Source organism: Netta rufina (genome assembly GCF_964035555.1).
Source record: "Netta rufina genome assembly, chromosome: 2".
Classification (NCBI taxonomy): Eukaryota; Metazoa; Chordata; class Aves; order Anseriformes; family Anatidae; genus Netta; species Netta rufina.
This window is the reverse complement of record NC_140124.1, coordinates 71,082,490-71,100,907: the sequence shown is the minus strand read 5'-3', so window position 1 is coordinate 71,100,907 and position 18,418 is coordinate 71,082,490. Positions and strand designations below refer to the sequence as shown.

General features: G+C 37.5%; 1 protein-coding gene across 1 annotated transcript in view; it reads left to right on the top strand.

The window, feature by feature from the left end:
• Positions 1 to 18,418, top strand: part of MYO10 (myosin X) — a gene marked incomplete at its 5' end in the record, with an annotated part of 161,414 nt that overhangs the window by 89,232 nt on the left and 53,764 nt on the right. The window contains 15 exon segments of the mRNA XM_084306880.1: positions 1,205 to 1,339; positions 2,664 to 2,788; positions 3,844 to 3,857; positions 3,986 to 4,070; positions 4,719 to 4,822; positions 7,609 to 7,738; positions 8,661 to 8,779; positions 9,361 to 9,507; positions 9,683 to 9,783; positions 10,021 to 10,087; positions 11,685 to 11,777; positions 12,502 to 12,570; positions 12,757 to 12,839; positions 14,170 to 14,278; positions 17,428 to 17,508. Of these exon segments, the coding sequence (XP_084163006.1) occupies positions 1,205 to 1,339; positions 2,664 to 2,788; positions 3,844 to 3,857; positions 3,986 to 4,070; positions 4,719 to 4,822; positions 7,609 to 7,738; positions 8,661 to 8,779; positions 9,361 to 9,507; positions 9,683 to 9,783; positions 10,021 to 10,087; positions 11,685 to 11,777; positions 12,502 to 12,570; positions 12,757 to 12,839; positions 14,170 to 14,278; positions 17,428 to 17,508 (1,462 nt within the window).

Sequence of the window (18,418 nt, the reverse complement as noted above, 5' to 3'; positions counted from 1 at the left end):
TTACTTGCTTTTTACTGGAAAGCATCATTATCCTTTGCCGTGACCTAAAATCACCAGGCTCAGCACTCAGTAATGGCACAACAAACGACTGTCAACTCAGTTAAGCTTGCCCTACGTGTTCAGTTGTAGTCCAGTGACAAAACTCCCACTTGCTACAATGAAAAGGGTAGAAGACCAAAATATACCTCCTTTCATTGGGAGTAAACCAAGATTAGGTACAGTTTGATTAGAAATTAGGAAAACTAGGAATTAGGCTATAGCATAGAATATAATGCTATGACTTCACTTGAAAAGTAAGCAAACTGGACAAACTTCAACCACAGGCTATGTTTCTTAAAGGCTCACAGTATGTTTTTAATTATATAGTTACATAATTGAAGGGAAACAATACTGGGGAAACAAGCCAAATTTAAACCTTATCTTTTTAGACCATTTGTTTTACAGAGAAATTGAGTGCATTGCTTTCTGCTGTATCAGCAGGATTGCTTATTAATTGCCAGTTTGCTTATTAATCGCCAGGATTGCTTTCAAACACCAGTTTAGCATTATCAAATAGTTTTGTTCTGTCAGTTAAGATGAGAGATTTTACATCTCTGATGAGACGTGACAATTATTTTGAACTCATAGTTAATTTGAATAGGCATATAGAAAGTGTGAAGAACATGTAAATTACTAAGAATATCAGTGTTAATTACAGTAGTAACCTATATGCACTGGTATCTAACATCCTCCTCACGGAAGGACTCCCTCCTTAGCTAGATTGCTGCAGGATAATCCCAAACTTGCCCAGCCTAACTCATGTTGGGGAAACCTTCGTACTCTGACTTTCTCACTGAGCATTGCTGTGCCTTTGTGCTAACTTTGCTTTTCAGTTTTCATAAGAACAGTTTCGTGAGAACTGTTGGATGGTATGTGTTCAGAGAGCTGCTCTTTGCCTCATGGGTGTTGTGTACATCTTTACGCAATAAATGCCTTAAAATGCCATCTGGAAAGTGGTATAAAGCCTAAGAATAGCTTGAATTTCATTTTGAATGTTGTATTCAGCAAGTTTAAAGGTGTCTTCTGTTGCTGTTTGAGAATTGTAACTAATTGCACTAGACTTCCAGACCTCTGGGAGTTGAGAGTTTGGAGGGCTGGCTACGTAAAGGACTTCTTCCCTGGTATCTAGAACCATCAAAACACTTTCCTCCTCTTCTTCTTTCAGTGGTGAAAGTGGTGCTGGTAAGACAGAAAGCACTAAGCTGATCCTCAAGTTCTTGTCTGCAATGAGCCAACATTCACTGGAACTGTCTTGCAGAGAGAAGACCTCCTGTGTGGAGCAAGCTATTCTTGAGAGCAGGTACTTCCTTCATACGTGTGCTTGTAGCCTTGGGTCTGTTAACAGAGGTGAGACAGTCTTAGAAGATGAAAGTACTTCAAACCTGGGTTAATGGAAAAACACAATTTTGGTTTTGTTTTGTGCCGGAGGCCCTATTGCTGTTTCACACAAAACCTATTAAGGTGTGGTAAGTTTAACAGAAAATTGGTTGATTGGAAATTGCTTGATGGTCTTCAGGCACTTCAGACAGTTTTGAAGGACTGGAGAGTATTTTGCTACTTTGAAACCCCTGTATATATGCCTTTTATTGCTCTGAAAACCGTTAATGAATAAATTAACCTTGCTTTCTTCCTAATGTAGGTTTGTGCAAATTATTGCTGGTATTGCTTGGTCTCATTTTTAGGAAAAGACTGAATCACTGAGAAACAGTTTAGAGATGGTCCCTCTACATGTGCAATATGATGCATGCTCACTAGTTTTTATAGGAGTTGTCTGTACTGCTGATGGAGTAGTAATTAATTAAATAACTTATACTTGACTGAGCATCTGGATGCTCTAGAGAAATGCGAGCACAGTGAGATGAAGCAAAAAGATTCATGTTTTTGAGAAGGACTATTTAGTAGTGGCTTTCATTTTTATTTGTAGCTGAATTCAGATACTCACGGAGGAAAATGGGTAATGGGAGGAAGAAACTATTAGTTTGTATAGCCTGTGGATAAGGAAGAACAATATTCAGCACAGTGAGGATAAAGTGTGCAAGTGCTAAAGGGAGAATAAGGAGAACTGATACATGAATAAATGCATCAGATAAGGTGGACTTTCTACACAAGAGTAAAAAGCAATCAGTGCTCAAATGAAATAACACATGATTCTAAGCTATTTAAAGAACAGACAATTTGAGACACTATTACCTTTGTTTATCATGCTTCATTTTTATTTTTTTTTTTAATCTTTTAATCTGCTGTATCTTGGTGGTTTTTAATTGCCTTAGGACAAGGACTATTTTCCCTACATCTGTATAGCAATTCGCATGCACTCAGATTTCTTATTTCTATGATTTGAGTACTATAATGATAATTGCTTGTGCCTTTTCACAGTTACAGATCAAGCTGCTGAGTAGTTTAGGACTATCAGTCTTCTTGTTCCTTATTACTTGCATATCTTGATAAAAAATTGAGATGTCTGTTGTTAATAAATTGAGAGTAATACTGAGGATGTAGATTATGGTTGAGGAGGGTGTCAGAAGTAGGCTTTACAGAGTGCTATCCCATTCACCAGTCCCTGTGAAGCTATCAGCATTCTGGTCACGCTTTAACACTTCTGTCATTCTTCCGTATTTTCACAGTCCAATTATGGAGGCTTTTGGCAATGCGAAGACTGTTTACAACAACAACTCAAGTCGCTTTGGGAAGTTTATTCAGCTGAACATCTGTCAGAAAGGAAACATTCAGGGAGGAAGAATTATAGATTGTATCCTTGTTTGGTGATTTGTCTTGTGTTTGCAGGCAGCCTGTATATGCACCTCCTCTGTGGAGGGCTGAGAGTAAAGTTGCACGTACTCTTTTCTGTCCTTTCACCCTATTCTGAAACATACACAGTTAAGTTGACCTGATTTATGTTGGGAAAAAGAAGCAATAACACCAAATTCTTCATGTGTTTGTGCAAACATGCATTTGTGGTAGGGCAGGATGTGTATACTCTCAGAGGACCAGAATTTTGTACTGCTGCTGGTGAGAGTGGTTCACATGCACGCTCCTAAGTAGTGAGCTAACAGAGCCTTAGTTCTTGGGAACAACTTCAGTTGTCAGCTATTTCCCTCATTCATTATAGCTGAAGATAAATTTCTCAAGTTACTGGAAAAGTACTTGAAGGAGAAAAGCTGCTGAGTTTCTGCAGTGTGAGGGTGGGTGGGTCAAGTCCTTAGGTTTGTCCTGCATTTGGAAAATTAGACTATGAGCCAGCTCCACCAGAGGTGTGAGGAATGAGGAATACAGCCAGGGGATGGGAAGGTGTATAGATGAAGACACAGCTGACTAGACAGGTTGATTGTGGACTCCACTTGCAGTCTCAGAATAGTACCTGGAGTAACCAATGTAGAAATTTTTTACATCTTGCCACTCTGTTTGGGGGAAATATACTGGTGGCTTCACCTTCTGAAATTCTGCATAGTATTTTGAACATAAGTTGCTTTTGCAGTGGAACAAATTTCATCCTTAAGGCTGCTCCCAAGCTTTAGATAAAAGACAAAGTAAAGGAAAGCAGATGCTGTTTAAAATATAGGAAAATACAAGCCCAGTTTTGATGGGATGGGAGGAGGAGTTTTGGGAACACATTGATATTGCAACTGTTGTAGTATTACCATTGTTGCTACTTTATTAATCTTATTATGGTAAAAAGCGTGTAGAAAGAAAAGACCATGATACTCTTCCTACTGTCTCAAATGAAAGAATTAAAATTAAAAATAGCTTGTTTGTTAATTGCTTTTTGTTTTATTCCTTGACTGGAGTTTTTGTTCTTGGCTATAGATTTATTGGAAAAAGTAAGTTTATATTTGTTCCTGCTCAGTTAACTTAGTTTGTTTTCTTAGTGTATGAAGATTATTATTTTTTTAAAAAAAAAGTTCTTGAAAATGGCTGTTTAAATAGAAACTATTTTTTACTTTGACAGAACCGTGTAGTAAGACAAAACCCTGGGGAAAGAAATTATCATATATTCTATGCTCTGCTGGCAGGGGTAGAAGAGAGAGAGAAAGGTGAGTGGCAAAGCTTAAGTCACATAACTGTAGTGGCTTTCTGTTAGCAGTCAGCCACAGTGACAGCAGCAGAGAATATAACTGCAGAAACTCAATAAGCCAAGCAGCAAAATGGATTATTTATTCAGCTGGAAATCACTGGGCATGAATTTGAGCTCTACCTGGTAAAGTAACCTGCTTAGTTGAAGAACGTCACCAAGCTGTGGGTCATTTCTCTAACAGCTTCTTCTGTGGCCCTGGGAAAATTACTCGGGGACAAACATGCTTCACCATGTTCAAGCTGAATATTTTTGCTGGTACTAAATAACTCCACAGCAACAAAGAGAAGAATTCTGGTTCCTCTAATCCTCTCTCATAAAGAATAAATCTACTGAACAAAAGAAATGACATTTGTATATGTGCAAATTTGCCTAAAGCTGTCTCAGTATCTCCCTTCGGGCCTGCTGTCTTTGCATGCTAAAAAATAGAATCATCTCCATTGTACAGCTAAACAAAGCAAAATAAAACACCATGTTTAATTTTAGTATAAAATGTTGTTCGCTACATTGTCATAATTTCTGAGAAGATGAATTGTGAACTATGTAGCTCTGACATATTAATCTGTGGATATTTTTTTTTTTCATTCCTCCTCTTCTCACCCCTCATCAGATGCTTTTTACTTATCTGTACCGGAGAACTACCACTACCTGAATCAGTCTGGATGTATAGCGGATAAGACAATCAGTGACAAGGATTCTTTCAAAGAAGTCATTGTGAGTTGTTTCGCTAATTCTTTATGCTTTAAAAACATCAGAGGAGTAGATGCCTGGGGCCTGTTGATAGAGCAGGAGACAAAGCCTTCCTATACTTACGTGTGTTTCCCTCTGACATTCTGGCTCTGTGTGGAGCTCTCCCCTAGAGGCACTAAGCTGACAGGGACTTATTTCTCATAACGCACCCACCACTGCTACCATGAACATGTGTCATGTCACACCTCCAGTGTTTGATTTTTTATTTATTTTTATTCTATTTTTTCACAATGGGTGATAATTAAGTGAAATGATTACATTGTGGAATGAGAAGAGTATCAGATAAGAAGATAGTAAAGCATTTACATGCTTTTACACTTCCCTACATGCCCAGCTGTAAGGATATTTACAGGAGTTTAGGGAACCTACCCATCTATATGGTTTTTGTACTAAAAACATCCATATGCCCCATTGGAAAAGCATGTCATGAAGAAAACATAAACTGTAGTCCCTTTGTCAGCATAGCCTGTATCTGAAATAAAGCATCATAAAGCATAGGTGTGCACAGGAAGCACATTCTGGTGTCCTGCCTTTAAACCTGACTCATTCCAAACATCCTCCAACAACAGGGTTGCTCTTTGTTCTTCATCATAAAAAAATAAATAAATCACAAAATAAAGTAGTATATTTGCTTTCCCTCCTTTGCCTTTCTCCAGTATAAATAGAGGTACTATATCTATAGTGAAATGGCCAGTTATGTTTCTATAAAAAGGCTTATTTTATGTCTCTTATTTATATGAGATTGTTCGCATGAAAATGTCAGAACATAAAGCAACTGGAAATAGCCTGCCTCTTGTGTAGAGAATGATTTGTTTTAGCAGATTGTTTTACATTGCAGGCATGTCTGCTTCCACTGTCTTTTCATTCTAAAGCTTTGTATGGATGGTGTAGTGCCTGCTGGACTGACGCTGCAGTGCAGTTTGTGGAGAGTGAAGCACGTGGGCTTCTATGATTCTTTCAGCTGCAGTTGGGAAATCCAGTTGTATGCAGTAATATACAGAATAGAGATGAGCAAAATGTAAACACAGTTTAAAAAACAAGTCTTGATGGAGATTTTATCTGAACAGCTTTATACTAATGTCAGCAATTAGCTACAGCAATTAAAGTACACTGACTGTTAGGATAATTCCTAATTGCTTACCAACTTGCTAGGGTTATGCACGGCAGATTTTAAAAATCAATAGAAATAAACACTTTAATGCCCTTCACCAAATTATATTTGCTTAGCTATTTAATCTCTTTGCCAAATTGAAAAAATAAATATGTATTTGATGCAGCGGTTACTTTCAGTGTAAAACTTCCTATTCTGGGGGGGGAGGCTGTTGAAAAAGTTGGTAATTTATTTAAATTATAGCCACATAGCTTAAGTAGATTAGCATGACATTTCATTTGTACTAATCGTCCAAGGGGTAGGCAGAGTATGAAATCAAGTTGGCAGGTGAAGTTTGTGTGCTGTCCAAAATGTGGACACGCTTCATGCCCGCGGTGAGGCTGCCCAGCCACTTACGTGGAGTGGGAGGTGGGCAGAAACCCTGTAGTTTACACTTACCTGTCTTTTTCTATTATGTTCATCCCCTTTCTGTATGTTGATTGCAATTTAAGTTCCAGAAATGTTACTTAGGTAAAACTTCTTTTATGCCCTCCCCCCTGCTTTCTTTTACTGATGCTTTCCTGGAAGCAAGATGATTCTCAAATGCCTGCACTTCAGACATTCTTTCTTTCCTTTGTCTTTATGTAGGAGACAGTGAGGAGGATTTGCAAAGTGAGCATGGAGATGAATTCATAGCGTTGCTGCATTTTTTTAGAGCTCTGTTTTGAAAGGTCTTCTAAACAAAATAAACCTTCAGCCTCTGCACTTTTGTTTGCAGGATGGGTCTGAAGTTTTCCGTTTGTAACTTACGATTTATGAAAGTTAAAGTGTGTCGTGTGTCTACTTGCAGTGACCATAACATGATGCACCTTAACTGCAAGGGTATAAAGCTATGATCTAGTCTCAGACAGAAGCGTAGTAGACCCAAGTTTTGGTAATTTCCAAAGGTATGTAGTCACCCCTTCTATGTCAGAGAACAGTGGATATTTCTCTCAATAATTCTTTAAATAGAGATTTGCTGTTCTTGTTGTTACGTAGTTGAGCCTTGATCATTGCCATATTGGTAATTCATAATTTCAATGCATTTTATATAAATCTGCTTTTCTTTCGCAGTTTTACTGTAACATTTCAGACCATACTGGTAAGATCTGTATTTGGGCTTCGTGGCTGGCCCAGAATATGCTGTAGAAGACCTCCTCTGAGATCTCCATGGCTGAGAAACAAACAAACAAATCTTACACATTGCAGTGTTTCTTTCCACATGCTTTGTTACCTGCAAGGCTAATTGGCAAAATTTGGTAAAAACACAGAGAAGGTTATCATTTATCAATTAAAATCACTGAAATTATCTAATACACAACTCAGTAGGGCATCTCAGTGTTCGTGTAGTTTTAGTGAAGAATTTGAAAGTAAATAACATCATCCTTATAGTATCAAAAAGAGATTTCTTAAAACCAGGCTAATACCTGTGTGTTCCAAGATGTCCTCAGAATCTCCTAAAATGCATTCAATTTGGGTTGAAGCCACAAGAATTAACTCCTGCTAGTCTTCTGTTGGTACTGACTTGCATTGCAAGGGCCTGACAACGTGGTGGGTTTGTGCTTGTCCCCCTTTTTGAGTCAGTGTGTGTTTTATTTAAAAAGTCCACATGTCATTCCAGACTGCAATGGAAGTGATGCAGTTCAGCAAGGAGGAAGTGCGAGAAGTTTTGAGGCTGTTGGCTGGCATTTTGCATCTGGGAAATGTTGAGTTCATCACTGCTGGAGGGGCACAGGTGTCCTTTAAAACAGGTGAGAAGGCTGTGCTTCCTTGTAGCATGTAAATGTCTCTTGTAATCTTATATTCATTGCTAGTAGATCCAACCATAGCAAAGACAAACACTGAAAAGGTATTTTTGCTTTTTAGCACTTGTAAATGTTGATTGAAGTTTTATTTTTTGCTTTTCAACAGATGAAGCAAATTAGTCTTTGTTGCTGGATGCTAGATCTTAATTAGGAAAGACTTTGAACATGTATTTATTCCATTAATAGTAGTGAAATTCCATTTTATTTTAATTATTTGTTTGAAATAATCTCAAGTTGATCAAACAAGTGAAAAAGTATGTTTCTTAACTGATACCTCCACTGAAGGTATATTTTGTTTAGAGCTTTCTATACTGCAGTTACAAACGTGAAAGCATGTGCTGGTATGTGTAAAGACTAGGCTTGTGAATGTTTTAAATATTTGTTTGTATATGGCAATAAAAAATAGCATTATGTCCTGTTTTATATACTGCATTACAGCAAATTAAAATATGCATGTAAGAAAAAAAACAACACTGGTTTTCATTATCCTCATTATCCCAAGGAAAGCTTAAACACATTCATCTGCATGATGATTTACTTTTTGTATCTGCAAAAATATGTTGGAGTAAGCAGCAGATTGTTCGAATCCTTGATATGTAGCATTAAGAGGAAAAAAATGTGACTTAATTGTGATGAATCTCCACTGCTGACTTCCTTCAATTGTGCATATCTGTGATACTGTGCTTTCTTGGTAGCAACAGAAAAAAACTCTAGAAATTCTAGCTGTCTTTTGATCTCTAATTCCCATCATAGATTCTAAGAATATTAGATGATTAAAAGCATCTTAAATGCTGATTGTCATAATAATATCAAAAAATGAATTCCACAACCTTATATATTCAAGGACGTATTTGTCTCTTTTTGCCAGCTCTGGGTAGATCTGCTGAACTACTGGGGTTAGACTCCACACAGCTAACTGAAGCATTGACACAGAGGTCAATGATACTCAGGGGAGAAGAAATCCTTACACCTCTTAGTATACAACAGGTAAAGCCATCCATGTTTTAACATATTTCCCTGGTCTGGTCAATATCTGGCTCAGTCTTCACTTCACTAGTTAAATCTTTGGCTGCTCATACATCAGAGTTGCTATCAAAAATGTTATGTAGTTGTTTTTTTTTTGGAAAAGTATAATTGGACTTCCAGGAATCTCTGTAGATCCCATTTGGTCATTCTGGCCAGGGCTGGTAGTTTGGCTGTTGTAATTATTAGTCTGCTTAACATTTTTTCCAATTTCTAATCATCCAGGCTGACAGTTTTCCTTGTTTGACATTTGTGTTACATAGGCATTTGTGAAAACTTTCATTAAAAATAATTAGGTTTACAAGGGGATTAGAAAAAGGTGTACATCAAAACATGCTTACCAGTGGAAGGGGGAATATTACATTGTTACTACCTACCCTTTTACTTTCTTCATCCCCAGTTTGTCTGTAATTTTCTAATCTTTGAATGCTTTAGTTTTAAAATGTAATTTTAAAGCCACGTAAGTATACAGCTGTTATAACTTACACTGTTAAAGTTCTCAGTTACACTGGTGATTGGTATGTTGTGTGTTATTTTCATTGCAGGCAATCGATAGCCGAGATTCTATGGCTATGGCACTTTATTCTCAGTGTTTTGCTTGGGTCATTAAGAAAATCAACAGCAGAATCAAAAGCAAAGAGGACTTCAAGTCCATTGGAATTTTGGACATATTTGGATTCGAAAACTTTGAGGTAGATTTCAAAAATTTGTTCAGATGAACTGTCTGATATTGATGCTTCGTTGTTCTACATAGTTTTGCCATCTTCATTGGAACATATTAAATTTGTTATAACTTCAATCAGTTTGTTACTTGCAAAGTAAAATGCTTTGAATGTATACATTTTTGAAAACGTCTTCCCTTTTTAGGTAAACCGTTTTGAACAGTTCAATATTAACTATGCAAATGAAAAGCTCCAGGAGTATTTCAATAAGCACATCTTTTCCTTGGAGCAACTGGAATACAGCAGGTAAGGGTTACAGGTGAAATTTGAAAGAATTTTGAAAATATAAATATTCACTTGCAATTTGCGTTACCAGCTACTTCAGCTTCCTTTGAAAGTATCTTACTCTGTGTCTATGTATTTTTTAAAAGCAAGCTGATTTCACAGTAATTTGCAAGACAAACACATCAGCTCCTCCTATTTGTATATTTAAAATCTTTTCTTTGTAGTTGTCAATAAAAATGCTCTCCTTATTTTCCTTAGAGAAGGACTAGTTTGGGAGGATATTGACTGGACAGACAATGGAGAGTGCTTGGACCTTATTGAAAAGGTAATAAAGTATTTGGAATCAGTACCAATTTCTAGATCTTTTTCTCGCGTAATATGTTTCTAAAACACTGCTGACATAAAAGAGTAGATGATAGTAGCTCTTGCATGTTTGAGTAGTGATCTTTTAATATGATCATTTTCATGCATGGACATATTCTAGATTATATTGTAAGCTCAATATGCATATCTTTCCTTGTAACTTTTAACAGTGTATGATTATATACAAAAGGAATACCTGGAAATTATTTAAAAGAGTAGAGAGTCTGTCTTTAGTCATGAAGCTTGCCTTCCTGTTTTTTTCTTCCTATTAATTACACTAATATTCATTGCTATGGTAAAGAAAAAAATATAAACTTAACACTATAAAGTCCACATTTAAAGTGTAACATGCAAGATAATTTTTACTTTGCAAGTTTTAAAAAAAAAAGTTTTACTTCTGCAAGGTAAAAGAGAAGGCTGATAAGGTGGCGGGAGGGGACAGGACAGGACAAAAAGAGTGACCATGTCTTTCTGTCATAATTACGCTTTCTGGGTTGTGGGTAAACTTTATTTTTTGCCTGACAGTTTTTGCTTCATCCATAATTTGGTGTGTGTTCTGATTTGTACTAAAGAGACATGTAAAAGATTGTGAAGTTTCTCCGTAATTATTGATCGGAATATTAGCAGTGAGGGGCAGGTGAGACCCAAGTTCACTGCCTAGAAATGGCTGGATGCTCTCTGGCTGGATGAAAAAGCCTAAGTTATAAACAGTTTTCATGTGTTCACTTCTGCCAGCAGTGCAAGAGGACTGTATGAATTTATCTTTGCATGGCTTTTTGAGTTTAGGTAATCACAGAAACTCCATGGTGGTAGGCAGAGGATGCAAGTGTCAGGATGTGACTGCCATCAGGACAGTGGAATTTGGCAGAGGCTGCTCTAGGCTAAGAGGAAGTGAATTATTAAAATGTGCACCTGGAGAACTGTGTTTCTCTGAGAGGCTGTATCAACCTGAAGTTTGCTGGACACATTAATTAACTGCAGGGTAGCTTACTTTGTTTGCCACCTATTCTAATACAAGAAGTAGGGAACATCAAAGGAAATTATGAAGAGGCATATGCAAAACAAAGGGAGGTTCTGTTTTATGCCATGCATAGTTAAACTGTACATCTTTTGTTGTGCCCCTGGGCACTGTGCATGCCAGAAGTCCTCATGGGTTCATCAAGTAAGTAGATAAATTCACGGAAGGAAAGTTGTTGAAAGGCTTGGGGAGCTCCAAGTTGCTGATCATTGGAGACTTTAAGGCAGGCTGGAGTTGTATTCTGAGGCAGAATCACTGTATGCACCTAAGAACTCCCTACATGAAGAAGATTGTGGCTTCTTTCAGTAGCTTCTATTTCTTTGTTTTGCCTGTATATTGTATGCTGTATGTTTCAGAATGAGTATAGCTAGGAAAACAGGATTGCAGTCTTCTAGGAGAGTGGGTTTTTAGTCACGTAGTCGTGGCTTTGCATTTCTCTGCAAACAATACCTTCAAGAACATTGTGATTTTTCCAAACTAGGGACAAGATTGGTGTTCATCTGTGCACTAACTCATCTTCTGCCTGTTTTCATTGTTATAGAAGCTTGGCCTTCTGGCACTCATCAATGAAGAGAGCCATTTTCCTCAAGCTACTGACTCCACCTTACTGGAGAAGTTGAACATCCAGCACGCTGTACGTGATGTCTTGCTGATGTATTCTGGGAAAATTATGAAGGGCCTTTTTGCTTCTGTAGAAATGCATGGTTCAAATACACAACATATAGTTGCAGAGGACGCTGTGGACAAGATCCTACTTGCTTTCAGAACTGGAGTCAGTTACCAGGGAAAACAAATCCTTGTTACTGTCTAGGTCGAGTTTCATGTTGGTGAACAGGTCAAATTCAGCTCTTAGAGCTCTGACAACCACAGTAACTTAGATTACTTAGATTTTCAATTTCCCTTGATTTAATGAAGTATTCGCCTTGATGTGATTTTCCAAAGTGTTGCTGTTCCCTCTGTACACAACAGCATTACCTTTATTTGTAATCCTAGAAGTATTTTCAAGAATTTTGGTGATGCAAGCATGTATCTGCTGATCTTTGTAACTGCCAATTTAAGACAGAACCGTCCTTTCCGAGATGCCTTTAATAGAAGGGTTTGCCAGATGGTTTCAGCTTTAGTATAATGTCTTTGTAGATACTATCAATCTGTTATTATTGCATTTGAAGTAGTCCAGACTAACAAATCCTATTACTGTTATAAGTTGGTTGTTTGCTTTTGGAGTACTAATCTTCTGGGGAGTTTGCAGGAAGACAATGGTTTGTTTAAGTCTGGGTTGAGAGGATAATGTGACCCTTTGTATTATTCTACTCCCTGGCCCCTCAGATATTTTTCTCTTTTCTTTTTCCTTCAATTAGAACAATCCTTTTTATGTAAAACCACGAGTTGCTGCTCACAATTTTGGAGTGAAACACTATGCTGGGGAGGTAATTTTCTTTTCTTTTCTTTGCTGAAATTATTCCAAACAGAATTTTCATTAGTTTAATTTTACCCTAAGGCTGCTCAAAATTAACTAAAGCACTCTAGTCCCTCAGTGCTTTTTACAGTACCACCATTGTGAGAGGTGCTCAACTGCTGGGCTTGGTGTTTGAATCAGCTCTGTTTCCTGCTAGGTCCAGTATGATGTCCGGGGGATCTTGGAGAAGAACAGAGATACTTTCAGAGATGATCTCCTGAACTTGCTACGTGAAAGCAGGTACATTTCCATGATTTTTGTTTAGGACATCATGGTAAGAGGTGTCATATTTCCTAATTCTGCCAAGGTTTGAGTATGTTACATGTTAATAGCATCAGACCTTGACAGAGTTGAAATGAGCAGAGAAGAAATATCAGAGGTGCCCGTAAGCAGATTCTCACTAAGGCAGGTTTTCCCCTCAAATTGCCATTCACTCCAGAAGACTACCTTGTGAGTAAGGAAATTGAAGGCTGATGATGGTTTCCCACTATTATGGGGTGCCACACAGGCAGCATACATGCATGGTGTTTCATTTCACATACTGCTCTATCTGCTTGTATTTCTGGCATTTCCTAATTTGGTTGAAAGCTTAGTGTTCAGGACCTACCACAGTGTAAATTATTAGTAAAGGCTTAAAGGGAAGAGTTTCTATAAAGAGTCTGCTCTTGGATGTCGTTTGTACTTATATGCCTCCTGTCATTCTGTTGTGTAAGGTCTCACAATTCTTACAGAACCTTGTAAGCTGGAGCAGGACCACATATGCCTTTCTGTAAGCTGAGACTGAGACTCAGGGTGCACGGGGGTTCACAGAGAGGAGGGAACTGAGCCCAGGTTGTCTGTGTTCTTGGCTGCTGCCCTAGCTCATCCAGTTATCCTGCCTTGCTGTGGGAGTTGTTTGCTTGTAAATCCCTTAACCTGTTCTGTGCAGGTGAAACTATTAATAAGTATTTCTCTCTGTATGTTGCTTGTTCTATTTTCATGATGTATCTGACATGGCATCTGTTAAGTGATGTATGTAGGTTTAAGCAGTAAGTTAAAGCTGCAGGACCTAGTTTTAGAGTAACTCCATTTAACTCCTGGAGTAACTCCATTTAAGTTGAAAGATCAGTATTTATGTAGAAGTGATAGGAGAAGGATACTAGTGATAGTGTGAAAAACAGCATATACAGCTAGCATCTGAAAGTGAGGCTCACGTGGGTAGCTGTTTTGTGTTGTGGTACAAAACAAAATGGAAATTTCATTTATTCGGGTACAGTCCCCATTACAGTCAGCTGGAGTTTTGGTTGAGTGAGTGGAGTAAAATGGAGTAAAGATTCTTCACACTTCATTTACCTGATGGCGTGTTAGCAAGGGAGAGGAAAAAACCTCTTTGTTACATTTTGGTTGTTTTTGGTTTTGCTCCCCTGAGTAAATTCTGCAAAGTCAAAGTCTGTAGTTAAAGTTATGGAGAAAATTCTTAAGTGTTTTTTGCATGGGGGATTTCTGAGGGACAGAGTTTACTCTGCATTCTGTGGTGGTACACTGTGTGCTCTGTATACTTTAAAGATTTTATTTCTCCTTTCTGTTTCAGTCTTGATTTCATCTATGATCTATTTGAACATGTTTCAAGTCGCAACAATCAAGACACTCTTAAATGTGGAAGCAAGCACCGAAAACCCACTGTCAGTCTACAGTTCAAGGTTAGTTATTTTGTTGTCTCTGCTCTGTAGCTAATCAGTGACAGATAAGCCCTGTTCACTAAAGAAAATCATGGATCAAAACAGGTGAAAATTAAGCATCAAAATAATACTGTCTCATCTATGAAACTGCACTTACTAATCAACTGAGTGAGCATACTAGTTAGTTTCAAGCAGAAGCCAAAGTTCACATCACACCATCCACACAAAACTCCTGTTGCTTTCCATCTGCTTACTTGTCCTTATTTTAAAGCTCTGCCATGAAGTTGGTCTCTGGTTTTGTTTCTTCTTTCTAATTCAAAGCCAACCACACAAATGCACAAAGCCTTACAGCAGTGCCTGTATGCTATGAAAAATAAGTACCGAGTAAATATCTCACTAAGATGTTGCATTGCTTTGTAACTTAGCTTGGAAAGCATTTACATTAAACAGCATTTTATGAGGCTTTATAGCCCTGCCATCAAAAATGGCACCAAATTGAAATCTAGCATAAAGTCTATCTGCAAATTATTTAAAAGAGAAAGTTTGGCACGAAACCCTTTCTAAATTGCAGGAGTACAAGTCTGGATTAGTTGTCTTTCATTTTGCTTAAATTAATATACATTTGCACTCTTCATTTACTTTTTTTTTTTTTTTAAAGGGAGCAGGCTTAACCCCCTTGAGGGCAGATTTTATCCTAACAGACTATTGCTGACTGTTGGACAAAACAGGAAGGAATGTATGCTGGGGTGCACACAGTGCATTTTATTGAAAAACACAAATGTTATATTCTGTGGACAGCCTGCTCTGTGCTATCGTTGCTTGCCTCACACAATACCCACTTGTGATGGGGTGAAATTATTTGCTAGCTCTTGGGGATAAGGCAAGGTACTGGTTCCACATAGTTGTATCTGTGTAAAGTAGGTCTTAAGATGTTAACATACAGAAACTAAGTATATTTTTTCATCCACTTTGCAAGGTAGAACATAATGTAGAGTTCCTTCTCTTCTTCATCAGGGCCCACAGACAGCATAAAACATGATAAAATATGAAATCAGAACACGGTTGCCTCTTAGCTAAAGCTGCACTAACTGACTAGTCAGAGTGCTTTACAAGAGGTTGACTTTCAAGTCATGCTATCCCCAGTGAACTTGCTAGGGTATTTTTCCATGTTATAAAGCTGTCCAAAGTTCTTAGGATAGGCTAGTTAACTCTTTTTTTCATTTGATTCAGAGTGCTGACTGTTGTGGGCCAGGGAGTGCATGTCAAATAGCTGAGGTTGGATATTATCTGCGTCAGTTTATTGCTTAAAGCAAGGATAACTTCATTTTGGCTCATCATCTGACATTGACTTAAAGGTGTGCAGAGCTTTATAAAATCTGGATGCCTGTACCAAAGATGAGTGTGAAAACAGATCAAATCATCATTGTTTAAACTGACCAACTTTCCAGTCTGTGCCGGTGTTGTAGTTGGTGTTGCTGGAAGTCTGAGAATTGGCTTAGAGGTCCATAGATAGGTAACGTTCACGCAGGTTTATGCAAATGAAGTCATTACTTCTAAAGTGTAAATATTTGTCTTTACACAAAAATATTTGTCTTTGTATCTTCTCACTGTTTAGTATTTGCTGCCTCTGACTCCTAGTCCAGAGGCCAGCAAAAGCAAATAACCCACAGAACTATCATTTATGTTCCCAGTCACTTCACCATTTGCTCCCTTTGCTCAGTAGCAACTCTTGTGCACATCCACAACTCTGCCTGTTGCCTTTATCGCTTCCTGTTTAATCACCAAGGAAACCCTTCGTTTGCAGATTAAAGCAAGAATTTGTTGCAACAGACTGCCCTTGGCAGTTTCACTCAGAAACATATGGTAGGGCACACAGTGTTGCTCCTTTAAAAAGTGAATTTTCTCTCTACTTGGCAGCTTGCTCTGTATTCTCTTTGCTGCCTGGCACACAGTGCCACCTTTGAGGAGTGAAACGTTACCATTGCTAGTTTTCAGTGCTGTTCAGAGTGTGGGCTATGCTCCTGCTCAGTCGTTTGTATCTCTGCAAGTAAATATAAGGTTTCAGTTTAAAACGGAATATCATGCTTAATGATACAGAATGGGGCAAGTTGGAATAATGGCTCAGGAGGGAAAGGGGTGGATGTATAATTAAAATAATAATCATAAAAAGACTGAGGGTTTTTTGTGATTTTTATCTCCAGTTTGAGGTTTAGATAACTGATAGTATAATGTGAATTGGGTCATACAGAGTTCCAAATCTCAGAGGGAGAAAAAAAAACAAAAACACATTTTTAAATTTTTTCTGTATTTTTTTTTTTACTGAAACTTATAGCATATCTTTTTATTGTTAAATACAATAAATAACTGATAGCAGTTAGCTATCAAATGAAATAACTGTGCAGCTGTCTGCTTAAGTGTTGTCTTTCAGTAAGATATATCTTCTTTACCACTATATAGTTTACTCAATTTTTGTCAGATAGGGGGATTTGTTTGAAAATCTATTCCTGACAAAACAGTAGGTACTATATTCTAAAGTACTTTTTTTTTTTTTTTTTTTTTTTTCAGAAATGTTTTACATTTTTTCTGCCTTCATGTTGATTTATATTTACTACTACAGTGTTCTTTTATAGCAAGAAAGGGAGAAACCATGTAGGAGAGGGGAACTCTGAACAAAATACTGCTGATTGCAGGGAAATTGGAAAATGAATGGATATTGGGTGGTTGAAATAAAAAGAGGAAATCTAGTTTTTGCAGTTATTTTAGTTTCACCTTAGACCTCCACCTTGCCTTGTGGCTTGATTGAGTATAACAGTTTGCAAAATGTGGATCCTAAGTCTTAAAACGCTCATTCAAAGATACTTGAAACAGCAGTTTTCCAATTTGTTGTTTCCATATGAACGGTTTCCCTCATTATCAACCTGTACATCTTGCTCACTGTAGAACAATGAAAGTTTTGATCAGAGGGGCTAGTAGAAGAAACAAGCATGCATATGTTTATTCTGTATGCTCACAGTGTTATGTTTACATAATGTTGTATTTTCTGGTGTGAACCGCTAGGTGTTGCAGTAGATACTGTCTGCAGTACTAAGCTGTAAGAGTTTTTCTGGGGTATTTTGCTTGTACAAAAAGTCCACTTGTGAAGTGCTGTCTTCTTTCTACCTGTATTTTAGGAATCACTTCATTCTTTAATGGCAACACTGAGTTCTTCAAATCCTTTTTTCGTTCGGTGCATCAAACCCAATGTGCAGAAGGTAAGATTTAGAATTGCTTCTTTCTTTTCTGTGTATCCCAGGCTTAATCTTTCACTGCTTGGTTGGTTATTTACAGATGTGTGATGTAGACAGTAGCGTTCTTCACCAGCTTTGTAAAAGAATCTGCAAAGTAAAGGTACTGGGAAAGGTTTTTGATTGCTTTTTTGTTTGTTTGTTTGTTTTTTTCAGGCAGACTTGGTCTCTTGGCACCTTTTTGATAGCCAGTGTTCAAAACTTTCTGTGTGGGCTCTAAGGATGGTTATAAAGGGAAGAGTTGCCAATTTTATAACCTGTGAGAGCCTTTTTAGGAAAAAGATGTCAAAACTACAAAGCTAGTTTTAAATCAGTAGAGGAAGTGAATGGTGGTGCATGTAACAAATACTTTTCTTCCAATTTATGTGCAATACTAGGCATAATCATGCTGGCTGTTAAGTTCTGTTACAAAATAGGTTTTTAAAATAGACTTGGAAACTAAGGCTTACTGTATCAATTCGTCTTTGAGTTGCAGATAATGAAAGAAGATATCAAGACTTAATTAGATATGTTTGAGGGCTCTGTAGAAGATGAAGGTAACAGTATAGTAATTGCTGAAGTTAATATTGTTAGCTGGTCCTGATATTGTGGGATTTTGTGTGTCATTTTCTGGCTTTATAGACCATTGTTTGGTATGGTCTGTATATGTAAAAATGTGACAAGTAGAGGTACTAGTAAAAATGGTTTATGGTTTTCACAATGCAAATAGCTGACTTTGCTATAAATCTGGTTTTAGATACTACATTTATATGAGTTATGTAGTTAATCAGGACAATGAAACATCAAACCAGGCAGATTTCCAGATTTCCCAGCTTTTTTGGATTGTCTGTACGGTACGTCTCTGACCTTACATGCTTTCAGCTGCTAACTGTTTTTA